At 36.2% G+C, this 22,665-nt stretch overlaps 1 protein-coding gene across 1 annotated transcript in view; it reads right to left on the bottom strand.

Annotated features, from left to right (window-relative positions):
- The window catches only part of LOC138704219 (synaptogenesis protein syg-2-like), a 536,676-nt gene that overhangs the window by 215,110 nt on the left and 298,901 nt on the right, over window positions 1-22,665 (bottom strand). The window contains exon 4 of the mRNA XM_069832100.1: window positions 11,859-11,992. Coding sequence (XP_069688201.1) covers window positions 11,859-11,992 — 134 coding nt within the window. The remainder of the gene's footprint in view (window positions 1-11,858; window positions 11,993-22,665) is intronic.

Consider the following 22,665-nt stretch of genomic DNA (forward strand, 5'->3'; position numbering starts at 1 on the left):
ATTCTGGTCACGAGACATAATCATATACTTTGTATTTTCGGGATTTACTACCAAACCTATCGCTTTATTTGCTTCAAGTAAAATTTCCGTATTTTCCCTAATCGTTTGTGGAGTTTTTCCTAACATATTCACGTCATCCACATAGACAAAAAGCTGATGTAACCCGTTCAATTCCAAACCCTCTCTGTTATCCTGGACTTTTCTAATGGCATATCTAAAGCAAAGTTAAAAAGTAAAGGTGATAGTGCATCTCCTTGCTTTAGCCCGCAGTGAATTTAAAAAGCATCAGATAGAAACTGACCTATACGGACTCTGCTGTAAGTTTCATTGAGACAAATTTTAATTAATTGAACAAGTTTCTTGGGAATAGCAAAGACACATATAGACTACTGTAATATTTGTTTAGTTTTTGGAGGTGACTGTCCAGAGTGCACAAATACTCGGGCGTGCATGTTTACTCTTATGTCCTACCCATTCCACTGCGACAGAGATAACAGCCGATCTTGCAGCGGTGAGGTCTAGCTCTGCAGTTCACAATAAGAAAATCCATCTGCCAAAATCCCTGGCGCGACCTATACCTAGCATCTGAACAACGAAAGTTAGGGAATGCAGCACGCGCAGTTCACACTAGGGCGGGTACGAGTATTGCTGCAGAAGGTGGGGTTTTGAAAACCGGCTTTAATACAGATTTTACAGGTAAGTAATGACGTGAATGTTCTTTAATGAATTTATAATACACCCAGTACCATTGTTGTAAATAATTTAAATGCTTAAACCTTCATAATATCTATGACTAAGTTTAACATTTAGAAGGGCGTAACTCAATCAGTTAAAAAACTATGACTTATATGAAATTATTTTCATCATAATGATGCCAGAAATAACATCCTAGAGTATTTTACAATCTTCTTGAATTACCCTGTATATCCTGCTGCACCGTGTTTGATAGATAGACTAGCTATTGTTGCAATGATGGTTGTGAATATTTAAAATGAGAATGATGGCTGGATGATGGAGAGAATTTCCTCATAACACTTAGCTTTGTTCACCAGAATCGCCATCGCTGAGATTTTTAACCGAGTCCGAAGTTACCATAAGCCCTTGCTCTACCACCTGAGCTACCAACGCGGCTGACAGCGTATTAAGCAAGCTTATATTTTACATTCAAAAGACATTTCGTATTGGCAGGAAATAACGGTATATATTGTAAGTATTTTCAATATTGAATAGCTGCAAAGGAGTGCAAATAAACTCAACACTTATCTCGAGGAGCTGCATATTGGACCACATTTCAGAGGAAAACAGTTCCATTTCCAGCAGGGCATTGGATTTGGTTAATTATTTCCAATGCTACCAGTTATGATGGACCAGAATCACTCTACAATTCCGCTACTCTGGTAGAGTTTAATTTAATTTCTGAAATAGAGAGAGTTGTAAAGTGGTTTAACTACTCCTATGTTAGGATCGTATTAGAAATTAATGACTTCCATATGAAGCTTCATACCATTTCTACATTTACATGCCCCAAAACAACGTCTGAAGTTAGCCGGCAGAATTAACTGTAAGTAAACATAGGAAGATGTCTCAGATGTGCAAATGGATAGACTTTTTCTATTTATTGATGTTGTCATTTCCGAATATGATAATAGTTCGACTGTCGCAATTGTCTGTTTTATAAATAATATACAAATTTAGATTGAAAAATCTTGGGATTATTTTATTAAAGTAGAACACCATTATGTGTCCATTGAAATGCAACGACTGAAATTCATGTTTTAATAAAACCATTATATTTCATGCGCATCGCTTCCAGTACATTCACTTGTAGATATTGAAACATTGCCAAATCCGATTAACAGTTTATCAGACGACGCTATACAAAGACGGCATGTCCAAAGCCATTTTTTGGTAACCTACCTGTACCAGGTTCACTGAAAACGTTCATTTCTGCGGAAATTTCAAAATCGATTAGGAGCTACTCCCTCCAAGCAATTTCAAAATCGAAGTACATTTCAAATAATTATGACCAATACTGTTCTACATTCAGAATGAGGACTGCTCTAGGCATGCTTAACGTAGGGCTACTGACAGCCAACTTAAAAATATTGTCTCTATTTATAATAAAACGTAAATTAAACAGCTGAAAAAAATAAACTGCTAACGGCTTCAGTAGCTTGATGTATGGTTCTACCAAATATATTGATTCTAAGTTGACATGGAGGTATGAGATAATTACTCTGTCTGTCATAACTTATTTATTCTGGATCCAGCCATATCTGTTTGTTCCGATATTTTAAACCTCATATTGTTCTCCTTTAGTACTTCATAATGAAAAGTAACTGCATAAATATTTGCCTTACAATTTAATACCTGGAAACCTTCAAATCACTATTTTGAACAGGCAGTTCCCTCTTACGCTACTGCGAAAGAAATTGTTGTTTATTGTTGTATATTGTTAGTAAAATAACATGTACAAAAATACTATCTTAGTTCTTCCCCGAAGGAGTAAAAACTCGTGCTCAGGGAGATATCTAAACACAAAGATAAACACAAAAACAAAGATAATTATTTGACACAAACTGGGTCACGAAAAAAAAAATTACAGGAAGAAATTAACTTTAAAAATACAATTTTAATTTTAACAATTTAAATCATACAAATACATATACATATTAAATCAATATATATTCTTTAAAAATTAAATTCCTAACGCTATTTTTGAAATTTCTGATACTAAAACTTTCCAAATTTGGGTATTTATCAATTATTTTATTGTATAACCTTGGACCAAAGTAGGTACCATGGCTCAGAGCTGTGCTTGTGAAACACTTTGGTTCCTCTAGTCGTATAAAATCGGATCTTTTAGTTCCATATTTATGATGATACAATTTGATTTTATTACGATTTTTATGTATGAAGATTAATAAGGCAATATAATAAATCTGTTTAATTTTCAAAACAATAAAATCAGTGAACAAAAGCTCGGATGAGTAATCAATAGGAATTACACAATTTTATAATTCTCCTATTACATTTGAAGAGTCCATTGCAAGAATGATGGATGTCACTTGGAATACATTTTACAGGAGAAGCAATTTTAGCGCTCAAAGCTTAACTGAGATTTTCCGATCATCACTGGACAATGACTATCAGTGTTAATTCCATATAACTCTCTATGTACATTCTATATGTCTTAAGCTATGCATTGACAGTCTTGGTTCATTTTCGACAAGAAAGTGACATCCATAATTCTTGCATTCATTTATTTCTATCATGTCATACCGGGTTGATAAAAGTACTAAAACGGTAGCAGGTTTTGTAATTCGTGTTTGCAATGTATTTCCAAAAAAAAAATAATAATAACATACGTTTATAAGTTTTTACCGAAGTACAACCTGAAACGAGAGAAATATTCAGGGCATTTTTATTGACGTATCGAACAAAATAATTCCATCGGCTATGGATTTGCCTGATGTGTGTTTTGTTAGAATATAACTGTTAAGTGGCAAAACATTGTCATAGTAGAATCATTGTGGAACACATGTTCAGTACATATGTATTTTCTACTTCAGTCAACATGTAACAAGATAATTTATTCTGGTGTGACGTGTTACATTTCTTTACACTTCTATCAAAATAAATTATTGTAGCGTTGTATACATTTCTACAATATGACACAAAAACAATGACACTGATCGTTTTATGTTCCTAAAATGCTCATTTTATTACAACTTAAAGAAGTAATGTCCCACTTAAAAATATTAAAACATTACTAAATAATGACCGAGTCGATACTGTTCTTTGGTTCAGAAATGTATAAGGTCAGCGACATGAATTACTAATAAATTAACAATTATATTTTATACGCAAAAGAAACAATATTTTTTTAGTTCATTGATTGATATCATTTCAGTGAATCACACTGAAAGTAAATTGAAAACTAACAGCGGATTTAAGGAAATCGCAGCGATTGCATGACATTTTTATACTTAAATTAAAGTAGTAAAGCACGATATGTACAGTAGTGGCAAAAAAATCCGGACCGACCTTGTAGCTGATTTCAGAGCCTTGTTCACTCCAGAGCACGAAAGACTAGTAACTAAGACTTTCGTGGTTCGAATCCTGCCTGGGAAGGAAACTTTCTTCGTTTCCTTTCCAGGCAGGATTCGAACTACGAAAGTCTTAGTTACCAGTCTATCGTGCTCTGGAGTGAACAAGGCTCTGAAATCAGCTACAAGGATTGGTCTGGTTTTTTTGCCACTACTGTATCTTCTTTATCATCGTAGTAGATTGTATTTTTCTTTTAACCACCACACCTGTCAACAATGTGACTTTTATTCTTAATAATTCACCCTACAAAAATTTGTATTCCACTCAACACAGCAACACAATAGTCGTTATTGCACTCCACACGGCGACAATGACAATATACGTGTATTATTGGGAAGAACAATAATGTACTCCTAATTTCAATTAATGTTCACAAAGCACTAAGTGCAGAACAAAATTGTTAGTTCTCAGTTCACAATCCGCTTGCCTTGGCTAGTTCTTCTAGCTCACTGTTCAAGTTCATTGCACATCGAACTCAGATCCTCCGGAACGTCGCCCTCGCCTGGCCGCTGCCACAGTTACGGACTCAATCAAGTTCACTGCACGTCGAACTCAGATCTTCTGGATACGTCGCCGCTGTCCAAGGCAAGACTTGTAGGCTGACTGAAGACTAACTTCCGAAGACTCACTCGCTTTTATTTATTAAATCACACGTTCCGGAATCTTCGATCCGCGTGGCTTACAGAATCTTCGAGAAAAACCTGCTTCCAAATGTTTCCCCTGCTGTCTCCGCTCCGCACCGTCCCGTAGTTTTCCCCCCTTCGCTCCGTGCCGGGCTACAGCACCTACCGAATTCCGTTTTCCCGCGCCTTCCTTCTCGCTGGATGCGTGCGCAGCTCCCTGACGCGACCAGAATATTCCAAATGGCGCCACAATATTTTATTTTTAAAGCCATGCATAGGCTTTGTACTCCAGTCACCTATAAAATGGAATGAGGTTGCCTGATTCGAAGTAAATGTGACGTCACAGCACAGGTACAGATACGTTCATATACAAAATACTTACACAACCTCTGCCCTCTTCCTCTAGAAAGTTAAAATTGGAACGCAGTCATAGTGAGTAGTCTTATCGATCACTGCTCTTACTACTCGTATTATTTAAATAATTACATCTTTTTGGCTGATTGAAGGTTCATTGCAGAGGTAAAATGAATTGGGTAAGACCCTCAAGTGTGTAATATTGCAGGGAATAGTTGAGGATATTTGAACTAATATTTTCACTGTCACTATAGACAACATTGCGTAAAAATTGTGTACAGTAGTGGCAAAAACAACCGAACCGACCCTTGTAGCTGATACAAAAGAATGCTGTGTTGTGTATTGTGTCAAACTGTGGTAATTTCAATATGGATAGTGAAGCCAGAGATATGTATTGGTAGCTATTTAATGTAAAAATACGCAGTTATCTTTGCCGAATAGAGTTAGAAATGTAATATTGATGCCAGATGAAAATAAAACTCTCAAAGTTTTTTCGTCTGTAAGTTTGAGGCACTGAAGGAAACAAAAGATGGTAAGAATCGAACAAATGCAATAAATTTCATTGTTACAATTAATTTTACAAGTTGCATGTGTTTTGTGACTAGCAAAATTTGAATCTGTGACTCTGAAATCAGCTACAAGGGTCGGTCCGGTTTTTTTTTGCCACTACTGTACAATAAATGCAAAAGTGATAAAAACGGTGCATTGAAAGATACTGCAATACGAAAAGGTACTGAAAGTGTGTTCAACGTAATCCAAAATAACCAGTATCATCAAAATCTGGAAATTATGAAGATATTAACTCTACGTTTAGCATGGATTTATGTAGCCTACAAGATGAACAAAGCACACACAATGAGAATAAAGGGATATAAGCGGAAAAGGGGAAATACAAGAAGAACAGGGAGAATAGAAGAAGCACTATGAGAATGCAAGGAGTATTTCGTCGTTGTTCCTGCAATAACTCTTATGTGCAAAATATAAAATCTTTCAGGAGGAAGGAAAAACACATTTATTCATCCTATGGCAGCCGTACATAGGAGACTCTGAATTCTTACATTTTCGAAATAAAGAAATATAATTACATATAGGAGATTTTATTATTTTCTGTATCACTATAAGTTATTTAATGGAACAAAAATCTGTAAATCAATAAATATGTCACATAGGAGTTATTGCAGGAACGACAATTTTCTTGTTCACGCTTAAGAGACTACCTTAATAAATATTCGATAATAAAAACTGCAGTGTTAGTGAGCACGTGCTTGTTAATTCGTTCCAACATCGAACAACAACCGATACGTTGTGTCAACAGCAGGGGTGAAATGTCAACAGAGGACTTTGTCTCGCGTGACAGCACAGTTTCATTCAGTGAAAAATATAAATAATTAGTGTGTATTATTTTTACGGTTCTGTATTTATTTAACAAAAATAATTTGTTTCCTACATGAGCAATAGAATCACACTGTTAATCAGCAATTTAAACTTGAAATTTTCGTCTAAAACTACAAACAATGTATCACCATTAGTCTAGCAAGGTGCGACAGGAATCGAAATCGAATCTCTTTAGTGACAAATCTTGGGCCGATATCATGGGAGAGTGGGTGCTGGTTGGAGAAGAAAAGCTGACTCCCGCTTCAAGAAGAAGAAAGGGAGAGGAGAAGCGAGCAATCCGTACACCAAGTTTTACCGAAAATGTATTCGCAATATAAATAAATAAAGCCTATTTCACAATAAAGTGTTGTTATAATATTATATACCTACCACTTACTCAAATATTTACCTACGAATTTCATATTGTGACAGCTGCAACGGGGTTCGAACACGCGTCCGACAGGGCGCGCGCGGCAGACGAAACGCTGGTACGGGGAGCATCTGCATGCTGAAGGGCAGAGGGGGTGTATTACGTCAACGCGGCAAACTAGAGGTTGCGCGCGCATCTGCTTTTGGGGCATGTGCTACGCGCGGTGAAGGAGGGGAGCAGCAGCGTGCGAGATGATTCGAGAATGGACACACGCGTCGAAATATCGCGAACTCGAACTTTCCAGGCTACGTCGCTGTAGTTATAAAAGGAGAAACGCAAGCGAACTTGAGCAGTTTCAGTTTATTCAGCCATTCAGTGAGTAAGCCAGTGAACAGAGCAAGCCAGCCAGTCTTGTGTACCGGAGTTCGACTTGAGTGTGCGTCCGCAACTGTGTCAGCATTCGAAGGCCTGGGTTCGAGTGCAGTGGACCGCAGTTGGAGGAACCCGAGTTCGAGTACAGTGGACTGTCTCTGAAGGTCTGTAGTTCGAGATACTGTGAACTCGAGTGACTGAGCTAGAAGAACTGTGAACTGAGAACTGACAGTTCTGATTTGTAAATAGTGCTTTGTAAATATTAGTTAAGATTAACAGTTCATTGTTGTTCGTAATAGTCCAAGTAAATTGTCATTGTCTTTTGTGGAGTGCAATAACGAACGCTGTATTGCTGTACGGAGAACAAATCCTATTGTTGAGATAATAAAGTTACATTGTTGTTTAGTAATAAAACGTTACAATATTGACAGAAAGTTTGTATGTATTTATAATCTCAGCCTTCAGAGAAAAAAAAAAAATATCTGAATGTACTTTTGCAGCAGGACCCTGTTGTTCGCGTAAGAATTACACAGGGTGATTCAAAAGGTAAGGTTAACCGGTGAAGAGATGATTCAGGGCGAAATTTAGAGCAGGAATGCCCTTTGTCAATTTCAATTATTTGCAACCGTTCCCAGAGTTACAACAGGTGAAACATTTACTCACAAAGGTAAACTGCAGTGGCGGCTGCTGATCATGTTGCAGCGTTGCACAACGACCAAGTTTTTACCGCACATTAAAATTTTGTTTATATTAAATAACTAAACAGATTTTAAGTTTCCTTCTCGTCGAGTTGAAATATATACGTATTTCTATCATTCAAGAATTCGAGTATAAAATAATCAGCTTTTATAAAATTCATCAAATTGTGAATACTTCAGAAGTGGTCGTTGTGCGGCTCAAGCAATAGCCAGATTCGTGTAGCGGCTGGTATTGAAGGTAGGCCCAGTTCAGAGTTCCCTATCCCAGCAGTTAACACAGCTGGTCGCGGCACAGCTCTTGCAACAACCGGAAGCAATTAGTTCTTGTATTTGCCAGTAGATTGCAGAAGTGGCCATTCCGAACGGACACAGAAATTTTCAGATTTTTTCCGAGTCTTCGTTTCTCACGTGGTTTCTCACTTCCTGACTTCCTGTTTCCTGACCAACGTGTAGCTAGGTGAGCACGTGGTCCAGTCATTTTATAATCGTGTGAAATTCATTTAATTCTCTCTTAAATATTTAGTTTTTGTTAGAATTTAAGTAGTTTTATGTGAATTATGCTGCATAATACAATTTTTTTTATTGGATGTGATATTTCCGTCAAGTTTGTGACATAGGTACGTAGGCATATAACGTTATGAATTTTGTAAGTTGTTTAAAAAACAGGAACTTCTCTGGAGTTTAATGAGTTTTATGTGAATTGTGGTAGTTATCACAGTTTTTATAGTGCAGTGATGTTTTCTTCAAGTTTGTGATATACGTGCGTTTACCATTATGAATTCTGTAAATACTTTACAAAACAAGAACTTCTCTGTACTTTCAGACGAAGAAAAATAAAAAATTAAAGAACTTGGTAGACCATTGCCTGATCGAAATATTGTCCAGACAGTTACTACGGGGAAAAGATAGTTCAAGAGAATTTTTAGAAAGGAAATTTACAATAATCATGACTGGCTTTGTGGTTGTGAAGTGAAAAACGCACTGTTTTGTTTTCCGTATATTTTGTTTGATGGGGAACAGTCGTGGACAAGAACGGACATTACTGATATTAATCATTTAAGTACCAGCATTGGATTAAAATGTTCATGACCATGTACTGATAAAGGTAACTAATTCTACCCCTCTCATCATAGAAAGTACAACACCTAGACCCAAACTTCACCAGCCGCCACTGATTTACAGTACTTTATTGATGCAGCTGCTCAAAATGTCTTCCGTTTGCACTAAACATGCTTGGTCGCATTCTCTTACTGCGCTGCGTACAAGCTCTAACAGCCCGTTTCGTAGTCTGATATATGTTGGAGCTGCATTAATTCATTGGAGGAAATGATGTTTGTCTGTAATTTCTATACCTTTTCTTATAATTTTTCTTTCATAAAACTTCATACAAAGAAGTCCAGAGGCGTTAAGTCAGGGGACCGTGTTGGCCAATAAATTTCACACCGTGTGTTCCATTGTCATTCCATCAGTGGTGGAAATTATGCTTTGTAAACAAACCTAAATCAAAACAATTGACGGTAAAATAGTACTTTGTATCTAATTATAGGTGAGGGAGTGAAACCTACAAGTAGGACCTGTTTTATACAGCACGCATGGTCAAAAGACCCGTGCATTGAATTTATGAGAAAATTATGATAGTGTAGTGTATCTGTATGTATAATATTGCTGAATAAATCAGTCAGTCCTGACCTGACCCGACCCGACCCGACTGAGCTATTCCGATGGCTTTTAGCAACTTATAATGCCAAAATTAACATCAAATTTTTTTATTATTATCATCACTTCAGTTAGAGAAACAAGTTAAATGCAACCTTCAAATCGTTATTTGTTCAATATTTTACCTTAAGTAGCCGCACGGGATGCTGTAAACAGGTTTTAAATCGGAATTTCCATACTCTAGATAAAATAATTTAAGTGTTGTGTGATGCTAGAGAGGCAAACATTGCAATTGTATCAGAATATACAACTGTATTTCTTCATTGTTGGATACACTCTTTTAACACTTGATTAATCACTGATTAACATTGTAACTTCTTTACTGTGTTAATATAATAAAAATTACCTGCCTGTCTAGTTTCGACGTGGTGTCCGTCATTGTCCGAAGGACGCAGGACGTGATTGTGTCAAAAAGGGTGTGTGTTTTGAAATTGAGTTGAGTGTTCAGGATATGCTGGGAGTGTGGTTTTTCGTATGTTTGTAAATTGCATATCGTTCTAGACTGTTTTTTTTTTGTCATTGTCTATATTGCTGTAGTTGTGATTGGAGTTTGTGAAGAGTTCCGCGTAGGTTAAAGTGTTGTGTGATTTGGATATGTCTGTGATATGTTTCTTGTAACGTGTTTGAAAAGATGTTCCAGCATGTCCAATGTACAAGTCGTTGCAGCTATTGCATGATAGTTTGTATACACCTGTTAAGTTGTATTTGTTTGTGTCTCTTGTCTGTGAGTTAAGGTATTTTTGTAGTGTGTTCTGTATGCAATGTTGTGTTTTTAGTTCCTTGAAAGATGACGCAATTTTGTATGTGTTCTTGTTTTTGCATGTTAGAGTGATGTAGACCTATTTGTTTTGCTCTTGTGTTTGTGTTGCGTTTCCTTGTTTGCGTTTAGTTTTTCTTATGATGTTGTCTATTTGATAGTCTTCCTTGTAGTCTTGTTGGTTGATTGGAATGTTGATGAGTCTGTATGTCATGGATCGAAACGTTGCGTGTTTGTGTTGTGGGGATGTTGTGTATGTGTGTTACTGTGGGTGGATTTCATGTATATTTTGAACTTATATGTTTGTTGTCCGTTTTTGTTATTGTGATGTCTAAGAAATGAATGGATTTGTTGTTTTCTATTGTACAATCGTATGGTTGTTTGCAGCATGGAAAAATGGTAGGTAGTGAAAACTTAATAGTAGTATTTTCTCCAACAGCATGTGGTTCACTTGGAAGTAGTACTAGTTCAATCCGAGTATACATAATAAATATTCCTACGGAAATTCTAGTCGAAGCAAGTAAAGCGATAGGGTTGGAAGTAAATCCCGAAAAGACTAAGTATATGATTATGTCTCGTGATGAGAATATTGTACGAAATGGAAATATAAAAATTCGAGATTTATCCTTCGAAGAGGTGGAAAAATTCAAATATCTTGGAGCAACAGTAACAAATATAAATGACACTCGGGAGGAAATTAAACGCAGAATAAATGTGGGAAATGCCTGTTATTATTCGGTTGAGAAGCTTTTGTCATCTAGTCTTCTGTCAAAAAAATCTGAAAGTGGCAATTTATAAAACAGTTATATTACCGGTTGTTCTGTATGGTTGTGAAACTTGGACTCTCACTCTGAGAGAGGAACAGAGATTAAGGGTGCTTGAGAATAAGGTGCTTAGGAAAATATTTGGGGCTAAGCGGGATGAAGTTACAGGAGAATGGAGAAAGTTAAACAACACAGAGCTGCACGCATTGTATACTTCACCTGACATAATTAGGACCATAAAATCCAGACGTTTCAGATGGGCAGGACATGTAGCACGTATGGGCGAATCCAGAAATGCATATAGAGTGTTAGTTGGGAGGCCGGAGGGCAAAAGACCTTTGGGGAGGCCGAGACGTAGATGGGAAGATAATATTAGAATGGATTGAGGGAGGTAGGATATGATGGTAGAGACTGGATTAATCTTGCTCAGAATAGGGACCAATGGCGGGCTTATGTGAGGGCGGCAATGAATCTCCGGGTTCCTTAAAAGCGAGTGAGTAAATAAGTAAGTATTATTGTAGATATACGAACATATTTTAAATCAGAACACTACAAAAAGAAGTTACAATGTCCGTAAAATGACAAAAGGCCCAGCTTCCAATGAATTTATCGTCGAAACGACAAGCTCCCGCGTTTCCAATGAATCTGTCATATTCAAAACTTAAAGACAAGTAATCGGGATTTTATATCACAATGCCCTAACATGTTCAATACACCTACCTTTTTCCCGTTGATAATCCAAGTGAGATTGGTGGGTGGACTCGATGCGGGAGAGGAGCAGTTCCCACGCAGAGTGTCACCCACTGCGTAGCGGCGCTTTTCTACGAACAGCTTAGGGTCTCCTTCAGGCAGATCTGTCGACAAAGAGAAATAGGAATCAAGATCATCCGTGTTTTCAAATCCGCTTCTATCTACGTTCTTATGCTTTGAAAAAAATACTCTTCTAGCTGTAGTACTTTCTTCAGCCGACACAGCTTAGAGAAAAATGGCGAGCAATTAATTTAAAAGGTACGCAAGGGATTCTGGCCTGCTGGGGAGTTATGTAGCTCCAGAGCAGTAGTTCATATGTTTCGCCCAAATTGATGCTGTCACTGAGGGATCACAGAATAATTTGTCGCGAGCAACAGACATAACTAGTAACAGACAAAATATTAAATTTCATATCCTAAATCTTTCTTGAAAGAGAACTGCAAACAAAGGTTTTCAAGATTCACAATGTGAAGAATGCAATCAATGTCAAAATATTTACATATTTCATAAAATTTTGGTAAAATTGTCATATATCATAAAAATATTCATATTTTTTCCCCTCTATGAATATTTTTATTAGTAACAATGAGCGCGGCTTTCCAGACAATAGACATAGTTCCCAGGAAACAATTGCAAAACCGAAGTTAGCATTTCGGGATTCCTAAGGGCAAGCAGAATTTCAAAATTCCTCTCTAGAGTCATTGAACTAGTAGCATCATTGAATTCGAGAAAACAAAATAAGGGTTTTATATTTAACCTTTGGTCATTCAATCGAATTCAGTGAAATAATGTTTCACTTTTACCATATCTACTTATATACTTACTTACAACTTACTTACTTACAAATGGCTTTTAAGGAACCCAAAGGTTCATTGCCGCCCTCACATAAGCCCGCCAGCGGTCCCTATCCTGTACAAGATTAATCCAGTCTCTATCATCACACCCCACCTCCCTCAAATCCATTTTAATATTATCCTAGCATCTACGTCTCGGCCTCCCTAAAGGTCTTTCCCCCCCCCCCGGTCTCCCAACTAACACTCTATATGCATTTCTGGATTCGCCCATACGTACTACATGCCCTGCCTATCTCAAACGTCTGGATTTAATGTTCCTAATTATACCAGGTGAAGAATACAATGCGTGCAGTTCTGCGTTGTGTAACTTTCTCCATTCCCCTGTAACTTCATCCCGCTTAGCCCCAATTATTTTCCTAAGCACCTTATTCTCAAACACCCTTAACCTATGTTCCTCTCTCAGAGTGAGAGTTCAAGTTTCACAACCATACAGAACAGCCTTTAATATAAGTTAACTGTTTTATAAATTCTAACTTTCAGATTTTTTGACAGCCGACTAGATGATAAAAGCTTCTCAACCGAATAAGAACACGCATTTCCCATATTTATTCTGCGTTTAATTTCCTCCCGAGTGTCATTTATATTTGTTACTGTTGCTCCAAGATATTTGAATTTTTCCGCCTCTTCGAAGGATAAATATCCAATTTTTATATTTCCATTTCGTACAATATTCTGGTCACGAGACATAATCATATACTTCGTCTTTTCGGGATTTACTTCCAAACCGGTCGCTTTACTTGCTTCAAGTAAAATTTCCGTGTTTTCTCTAATCGTTTGTGTATTTTCTCCTAACATATTCACGTCATCTGCATAGACAAGAAGCTGATGTAACCCGTTCAATTCCAAACCCTTTCTGTTATCCTGAACTTTCCTAATGGCATATTCTAGAGCGAAGTTAAAAAGTAAAGGTGATAGTGCATCTCCCTGCTTTAGCCCGCAGTGAATTGGAAAAGCATTAGATAGAAAATGACCTATACGGACTCTGCTGTATGTTTCACTGAGACACATTTTAATTAATCGAACTAGTTTCTTGGGAATACCAAATTCAATAAGAATATCATATAATACTTCCCTCTTAACCGAGTCATATGCCTTTTTGAAATCTATGAATAACTGATGTACTATACCCTTATACTCCCATTTTTTCTCCATTATCTGTCGAATACAAAAAATCTGATCAATAGTCGATCTATTACGCCGAAAACAGCACTGATGATCCCCAATAATTTCATCTACGTACGGAGTTAATCTTCTCAAAAGAATATTGGACAAAATTTTGTACGACGTCAACAAAAGTGATATTTCTCGAAAGTTACCACAGTTGGTTTTGTCCCCCTTTTTAAAAATAGGTACAATTATGGACTCCTTCCATTGTTCTGGTACAATTTCCTTTTCCCAAATAGCAAGTACATGTTTATAAATTTCGCTATATAATGCACTTCCACCCTCTTGTATTAATACTGCTGGAATTTGATCGATACCTGGAGACTTGTACTTTTTGAGATTTTCTATCGCAATTCGACTTCTGAAAGCGTGGGTTCGGGTATAAATGGCTCAGCAGTTTGTATTTCAGTTTCGTCCCGATCATTTCTATTTGGCCTATGTATATTTAGTAGTTGCGCAAAATAGTTTTTCCATCTGTTTAGGATTGATGGGGAGTCTGCAAGCAAGTCACCATTCTCATCCTTGATCACGTTTACCCTTGGCTGATATCCGTTCTTAAATTCCTTTATACCCTTATATAAATCTCGAATGTTTTTATTCTTACTATTTGTTTCTACCTCATTCAATTTTTCCTTCAAGTAACCTCTCTTTTTTAATTCCTAAGTGTACGACTTGCTTCCCGTCTTTCATTGAAATAATTATCTCTCTTCTCCTCAACTGGATCCTATAAGAATTTCAATTTTGCCGGTTTCCTTCTTTCTACTACCATGCAACAATCTTCATCAAACCACGGTTTCTTTTTCTTAGTTTCATAATAACCTATGCTCTGCTCAGCTGCAATTTTGATACTATCACTGATATTTTCCCACGCGCTATTAACATCTAATTCTTTCTCAGCTTTGCCGGAACTTTCTAAAGTGGCAAACCTATTCGAAATTTCGACCTGATAATTTTGCTTAGCTACTTATATACTATAGCGTAAATTTACGTTTCAAAAGGGTTTCAACAATCAATTTTGCTGTCTGCTTAATTTATACTCTATTTGCAAATTCATGTGGTTTCTATCGCAAGAAAAACAATATTAACTGAGAGAAGGTTCTATCTCTTGTCGTAAGTTACTTCCCTTGTATTGTAACCTGTGTTGCGTCCAGGCAATGTAAGAACTACTTTTTTTCTTTCTTTTCAGTATAAAAATTTCAATTAGGTTTTTCCTGCACTCAAGTAATGATTTAATGATATTGAAAAACTGTTAAATTATGTAGATTTGTTATATTTTATTTGATAACACAATAAATATAGACAAAAATATTAATCTCTAAAGAGTTATTTACAAATAATTACGTACACTTAAAGCAAACTGTTCAGAAATAAAAATATTTTAGTGTTTAAATACTTATTCATGGCGACCGCGTAGTTCAGTTGGTAGAGCAACTGGCTACGGACTGGAAGGTCTGGGATTCGATCCCCGGTGGCGACGGAATTTCCTCGTTGCCAAACTTCCAGAACGGCCCCGAGGTTCACTCAGCCTCCTATCAAATTGAGTACCAGGTCTTTCCCGAAGGTAAAAAGCGGTCTGAGCGTGGAAAACCCGGATCAGTGGTAGTTATAGAAATATTAACGACGGGGGAGAAATTGTACAAAATATGAAACAAATATGAATAATATTTTTGTGAATTGTGTAAATTTTACAAAAACATTATCTACATAAAATTTTTACGTTAATTCTATTCCACACATCGTGAAACGTGTAAATACTTGTTTTTAAAATTCTTGCAGGTATGATTTAGGTTATAATATTTTATATTTTGCCTGTCACTAGTCATAATCTATTATTATCGTTGAACTCGGAAATGTATAATCAATCATACTCCATTTCCTTAGCAACAAATACAAGTAATAATACATTTAGTTGTATACAATGTCACATCCAGAAATCTACATTCCAATACATTAGGAGTAGCTACTACTCGTAATTAATAGTAGGCAGTTCTAGTTTGTAAATAAACATTTTCATTCTTTATTTACGAGTGCAAATGAAATGCGATACCATGTAAACAAACAGTACGCTTGGTTCATTGTTTATTTATTATTATTTTCGCGAAATGGTCTGATTGAATAACATGCGAGATTTTAGCTATAGCTAACCTAATGTTATTTATGACTATTACACTTTTATTACGTCATACTACTTTTGATCAATAAAACGGTACTAAAGGATGTTTTTCAACCAATCATGGCTGCTTATCGCACAATTTTATCGCTTCCCTAGCATTTGTTTAATTTTATCGCTTCCCTAGCATTTATTCGTATTTACCACTGCCCTAGCATTTGTTTCTTTGTTTGTCAACTTTTCAAACTTAATAGTACATTATGCAACGAGCCTATAATGATAGTAATTAAGAAGCGAGTATGGATGTTTATGAAACGAGCGCAAGCGAGCTTCTTAATTACCATTATAGGCGAGTTTCATACGGCTTTTTATGCTCGACAATATTTCTAACTTGAAATTATTCAGATGTATACATTTTATTTATATCTCACAAGATTGGAAGTGACCTTGTTCTAGGTCGTGAATTGTGAGATGTGCGCAGACGCGAAAGTATTGATTTTTTCCGAGGAACAATAATGTCATTGACCTTGATGTAATCCCGTTAAACTTGATATAATCTTGATTACTGAATTCGACATTGAAAAACGAGATGACAAATTGAATTTATTTGAATATTATTTACAATTAACGCTAATTATTTTAGTAACAGAACATAACCTTCTGCGACAGTATTGGATTTCCAGCCTCCGTGACTTTTCGCTAATTCTCTTTCGATTGCATATCCGAGAATAATCGATACTTGCGGTTTTATAACGGTACAAAGCTGACTTGTCATTGGCTGAACACCTGTAAGCTGAGTTGTGATTGGCTGAACACCTGTACTTTAATGAGTAGGTGTACTTTAATGACATGCATTAAAGGAGATGCTACCAGGTGTATAATTACTACATTTCGGCATGGTCGAGCATAAAATTCTTTACGGTACTATAAAATATGCTTTGCACTCGTAATTTTTTTCCCTCAGAGATAGTTGACTGAAAATGGAGGCTCCGTTCAAACATTTTGGTGAAGGTAACATTAGTGAAAATTAAGTCAATTAATATCTATTTTATTGTATTATAGTACGTTATTTATTCTAGTCTTTATATATTTTCTTCTGTTTTTATTACCTCCCTACCATTTGTATCTTTGTTTGCTAACATTTCAAACTGCAAATTCTTTACGGTACTATCTGAGAAGATAGAAAAGATGGTGGTACTATAAAACATGTTTTGCTATCGTCATTATGTTTAGAGCATAGACAGTCAACTGAAAATGGCGGCTCCGTTCAAACATTTTAGTGAAGCTAAATTAGTGAAATAGAATTTCAGTAAGTAAATTAACATTCTTTTAATCGTGTTATAGTTAATTAAATCTCACTCGAGTTTTTATTTTCTCTAGCTAAATCAAAACCTCTAGTGAGATTACTGTTGATAAACTATTTCTTACAGTCATGTTTAAATTTTGGATTCATATGAAGAAAATTTCACGCGAAAAACACAAACGAAATGCCTTAGATTTAGTATTGACGACGTCCTGAATCTTCAGCTGTGTCAGTTCTGCTGTTATAGTTTATATTCTGCTGCATTATGGGTCATAACTTCTACTTACATATGATAAGGCTGAGATTTGTCAACAAGATACACATCATAAAGCATCATTGAGTTTACAGAGAGTCCTGCTAATGTATGTTGGAGCTAATTTAATACATCGGCAACTATTCACCATTACCATTGCAATTATTCATAATTACCAACAAAATTAATGCATAAGATTAACATGTATAAATTAATAACGTTTACAATTTACTAGTGATTTCGCATAATCGTCAGAGGCTGTTGATAAATGTATTGAATTTGAGGAAGGCAATATTACATTTATGCAAACTAATTGTAAGTTAATAATTTCTAAATTGCTACGCTTCAATTTAAAATATTTCTATTTTGTCACAACATGAATATTACAGAATTATTAGTTTATTCATTCGGCATATGGCTATGTGGTTGTCCTATGGTAGGAGCGTTTCATTTTATACCATGAGAAGAGGCTTTCATCCACACCTGTGGAGTAACGGTCAGAGCGTCTGGCCACGAAACCAGGTGGCCCGGGTTCGAATCCCGGTCGGGGCAAGTTACCTGGTTGAGGTTTTCTCCGGAGTTTTCCCCTCAATCCAATACGAGCAAATGCTGGGTAACTTTCGGTGATGGACCCCGGACTGATTTCACCGGCATTGTCACCTTCATTTCATTCAGATGCTAAATAACCTAGATGATGATACAGCGTTATAAAATAACCCAATAAAATAATAAAAAAGAGGCTTTCACTTCGTTCTGAAAACAGAGGTGTATGTCCACTCGTACGGAAACTTACAAAAATCATCGGAACGCAAATTTAAGAAATCACATTTAAAAATTAATATGAAAAATTAGCTGGAAATGGAACTAATGCACAAAATGAAGTACGGCTCTAATACATAGAAACAGCATTTAAAAATAAATTAAAAACTGCAAATGGACTTCTTGTCAGGATGTAAGAATAAGTGATTGACACACATTTTTGTATTGTGACAAAGCCTTTAACTAGCCCTTAATCGTCCCGGCTCTACAAGCGTGACTCATAGATGTCTCTAGTCCCGGAGATCACTTAGTTCATTTCCAACTGATGGCTCTGTGACGTCACACGTCTCTGCTTTCGAGCTCCTTCAGAGGAGAAGCATATGTAAAAGACAATGTAAGGGAAGTGGCAGTGGAAGGGCTGTAGATTTAATGTTTAATCCTCCCTCACGTGCTCTTCTAGCTCTGCCCCGAGAGGGGTAACATGCTCCGACGTCTCAGGTTGACTAGTTTGAAATGACCTAGTTCGTCAGATACTATCCAGAGTGCATCACAGTCGGTGGATCTACACTGGACTCATAATCGATGATGAGAGTGTCACAGCAGAACCGGAGTACCCGAAGATAACCCCTGTGCTACCAGGATCACAGGCTTTCCCAATATAAGTTAGGGTCTATATTATATATAGCCATGAAAAAAGTTGGAACCAAACTGACTTTAAGACCCTTTTCATATTCCAGTATTAACTGAGTTTGAATAAGGAAACCCTGCGACTACTTTAACCACATGCCGAGACATCATTTTATTTTTACTAACATTTCTAATATTAACCTGGGTATACCTTTGGATTAACGGCTGAGAATCAGAAACACTGTATCCTACACCTTCCACAAACAGATCACAGGTATAGGAAGGAAGAAAAGTAGTTCATCCATTTACGTAAACTAACAAATATTAGATTTTGAGTTTGACAATTTTCATTAGGTTTTTATTTAATCAAAATACAGTACAGTATTAAAAATAAGTGTTTTTACTCTCGAACTGAGCTATCCATGCGGACGTATTCATTATGTACTGTATATTATACTGTCTACAAAACTTTAGCGTAAATATAGAGAGTGAATTTCAATGGAAAAATGATCATAACATGGATATTTAAACACATTTTTGAAAATGATGGATGTTCATTTCGATACAGGCTTCAATTCTTTTGTGCATATTATCTCACTTTAAACTATTGTACCTAATTCCAATTTCCTGTTTCGTTCTTCGTACCAGTACCTCATGTTGAAATAATTGTGTACCTACTCTATAAAAGAGTACCTTACGTACTGTAAATTCAATCTTCACTTCTGCCCAATCCGAAAAGATAAAATTACTCAGACATACTATCTACTGTCCGTCCAAGTGGTTTTGTCGCACGGTCATAGAAAGGGGAGAAATCACATGACAGTTAATTAACGAGGCACTTTTATTTAAGTTATTTTAAACAGTTATATATAATATTATGTAGAAGTCCAATTAATGTTTACAGAAAAGAGCTCAGACAGCCCAATCACTAGTCTTTACAGAGGGGCAGAAGCAGGTGGGGGAAACAGGGATGTGACGTAAGCAAACGGACGCAAAGTAGGTATCTGTGCGAAAATATGATTCAATATTGAAAGCTCTTTCGTCACTGGAAAACGCGAACATATTACTGGAACGTCCTATACTCACTAACTCAATACTCTTTACTATGACCGTAAGGCGACTCTGACTGCATATACGGCCTTGGTTCTGTGTGGAGGACGGTTGAACTTCATTAGTAGAAGGGGTGGAAGTGAAGTATATTAAAAGACTCAGGTACAATAAAAATTGAAGTGAAAATAAAATGATTTCCCTGTATAATAAAATATTAAACAAAAATTACTTTTAGCTTTTTATTCAGGCATAAATAAACAAAAGACAAACATAGTACTATAAGCAGAATAAACTGTGACTTTAATTACATGCAATTGGCAATATGGACATTTAAAAGAAACTGTTTTAGTAACGCTTCATGCTTTCTCTGGTTCTGACAAGAGCCTGGATGCGTCTTGGCATACTCTCGATCAGGTTGTCTAAGTATTGCTGATCTAGACGATCCCATTCCTAGATCGCAGCCTCTCTGAGATCGTGGCGAATAGCATACTTCAGCTGATCTCAAGCATGTTCTATGGAATTCACATCTGGTGAGTAAGCAGGTCATTGCATACTGGTTATTCCAGCTGCCTGAATTTGTACCTTCCGTGTTGTGGTCGGGCATTATCATCTTGAAAGATAAAATCTTCACCAAAACATTTCAAAACATTTCCTGCAGGGGATGACAAGATTTTGGACAATCTCTGTCCAATATAACTATACGTATTATGAAATTCATACCGGTGTCATTAGAAAGAAGAGCTCAAAGAATTTCAGGGGATGTGTAATTGTAATTCTTGGCGGAAAAAAAATAGATGGTATCATAAGAAAAAAAGACGCTGTTCCAGCTCTTTCGCTTGTCATTGTGGCATTGTTGAATAGAAGGAAATTGTGTTAAACTGTGTGACTGTTTATATTTCAATTCAGTGTGAATTCTGCAGCATTCAGAGAATTATGGCGAACCCATATCAACGTACTAGATGGTGTATATTGGAATACCATAGCACACGGAGTGTAGTGGGAGTTAAGCGTGCCTTTAGATGGGAATTTAACATGCGGCACCTACTGACAAGAAGATTCTGAGGTGGTAGAATACACACCAACTACGTTCCTGTCGGTTCACTAGAATGTTTACATTTCAACTCAATGTGAATTTCAGGGGATATGTAATAATTGTAATTGTTGGCGGAAAACAATAGATGGCACCATTAAAAAAATACGCTGTTCCCTCTCTTTCGCTCGTCATTGTGGCATTGTTGAATAGAAGCACATTTTATTAAATTGTGTGACTACATTTCAACTCAGTGTGAATTCTGCAGCATTTAGAGAGTCATTTTCTGAAATCTTTGAGCTGTTCTCTCTAATGGCACCGGTAGACTATGAGCATGGGTGGACAGCTCGTGCTCTCAAAGTGTCAACACAATCTCAATGCAGGTAGAACGGACTCTGTACTAGCTGTACTATCTGTGTGCGGTTCTTTCAAGGTACAAGTTCGATCGCGTCTGCAGTAAGTGGCGGCTCGTTTAAAGTGAAAAACAATATAATTCCCAGATCATTTCCCTTTAGTTACTAGTAAAAGGAGAATTTTTTTTATTAAGAAGAGAGGTAAAGCTTGTATTCTATTACATTTTCTTACGCATGACATTTTATGTTACAAATAAACAGTGAAGGTTTTAGTAAAGATATACTGTCTGCATCTGCTTTAGAACAGCTGAAGTTAAAAATGAGATATCAACAAGGTGAGACTGATATCAAATATCATTAGCAAGTTGTGCGTGCGAGTTACAGAATTGTACGACATATAATCGTCTAGCTAAGAACATTTATGGATAAATTTGAAATGTGGTAGTATCAAGTAGAACACAGACAACTTCACTTTCTATGACTATAAACTATCTCGAAGAGTGATAAGAAAATCTTCTTATCAAATATAAGACCCACTTCAAGACCTACAGAAGGATTCACTGCTAAGTTTGGAGAAAAAGTGACAATTGACAAGGAATCGAAATTTTTCTGAAATCTTTTTGGCTTACGCCGATAGAAAATCCTGAAAATTTACAGCTTGAATTAATAAATCTACAGAACAGCACACCACTCAGATTCCAGCAAAATCAGCAATCGAACTGTTCGTAATGTTGCCTAAATAGAATTTCCAAATATACTCTTTGCTTCCATATATACTGTATGTGCTTGAGGCAGAGTTTAATATAAGAAACAAGTGCAAAAGCTCTCAAAGTAAAGGAAGAGCTCAGAAATAAGCTTATTTCATCTGCCGTGACATGTAAAAAATACTTACTTGAATTTGTTATTGTTTGCGAATACAGACTATTACCTTTCTGAGAACAGAGGAATACTCTTTAATGTATAAAGACTTGCAAATTCTAGCGTTCTACGTTTCAAATAAGACATATAATAAGAAATATTAACAAATAGTGTAATAATAAATAACTGTTGCAGCTATATTTGTTGTATCTTGAAAAGGTTGTATTCAGTTTGTGTTTCCAGTACTAAACTAATTTACAAAGCTAGAAAATTGTATAATTTTGTTATGTGTTCAGGTATAGTCTGTCTAAAATTACTATAATTATTGTACCATGCTTCATTCTGAAATTCAAATCGTGGAATAGATATCACGATCACCTGCATGAGCCGCCAGAGCTCACCGTGGCTTTTGCAGC

This window comes from Periplaneta americana, chromosome 8, assembly GCF_040183065.1.
Source record: "Periplaneta americana isolate PAMFEO1 chromosome 8, P.americana_PAMFEO1_priV1, whole genome shotgun sequence".
NCBI lineage: Eukaryota > Metazoa > Arthropoda > Insecta > Blattodea > Blattidae > Periplaneta > Periplaneta americana.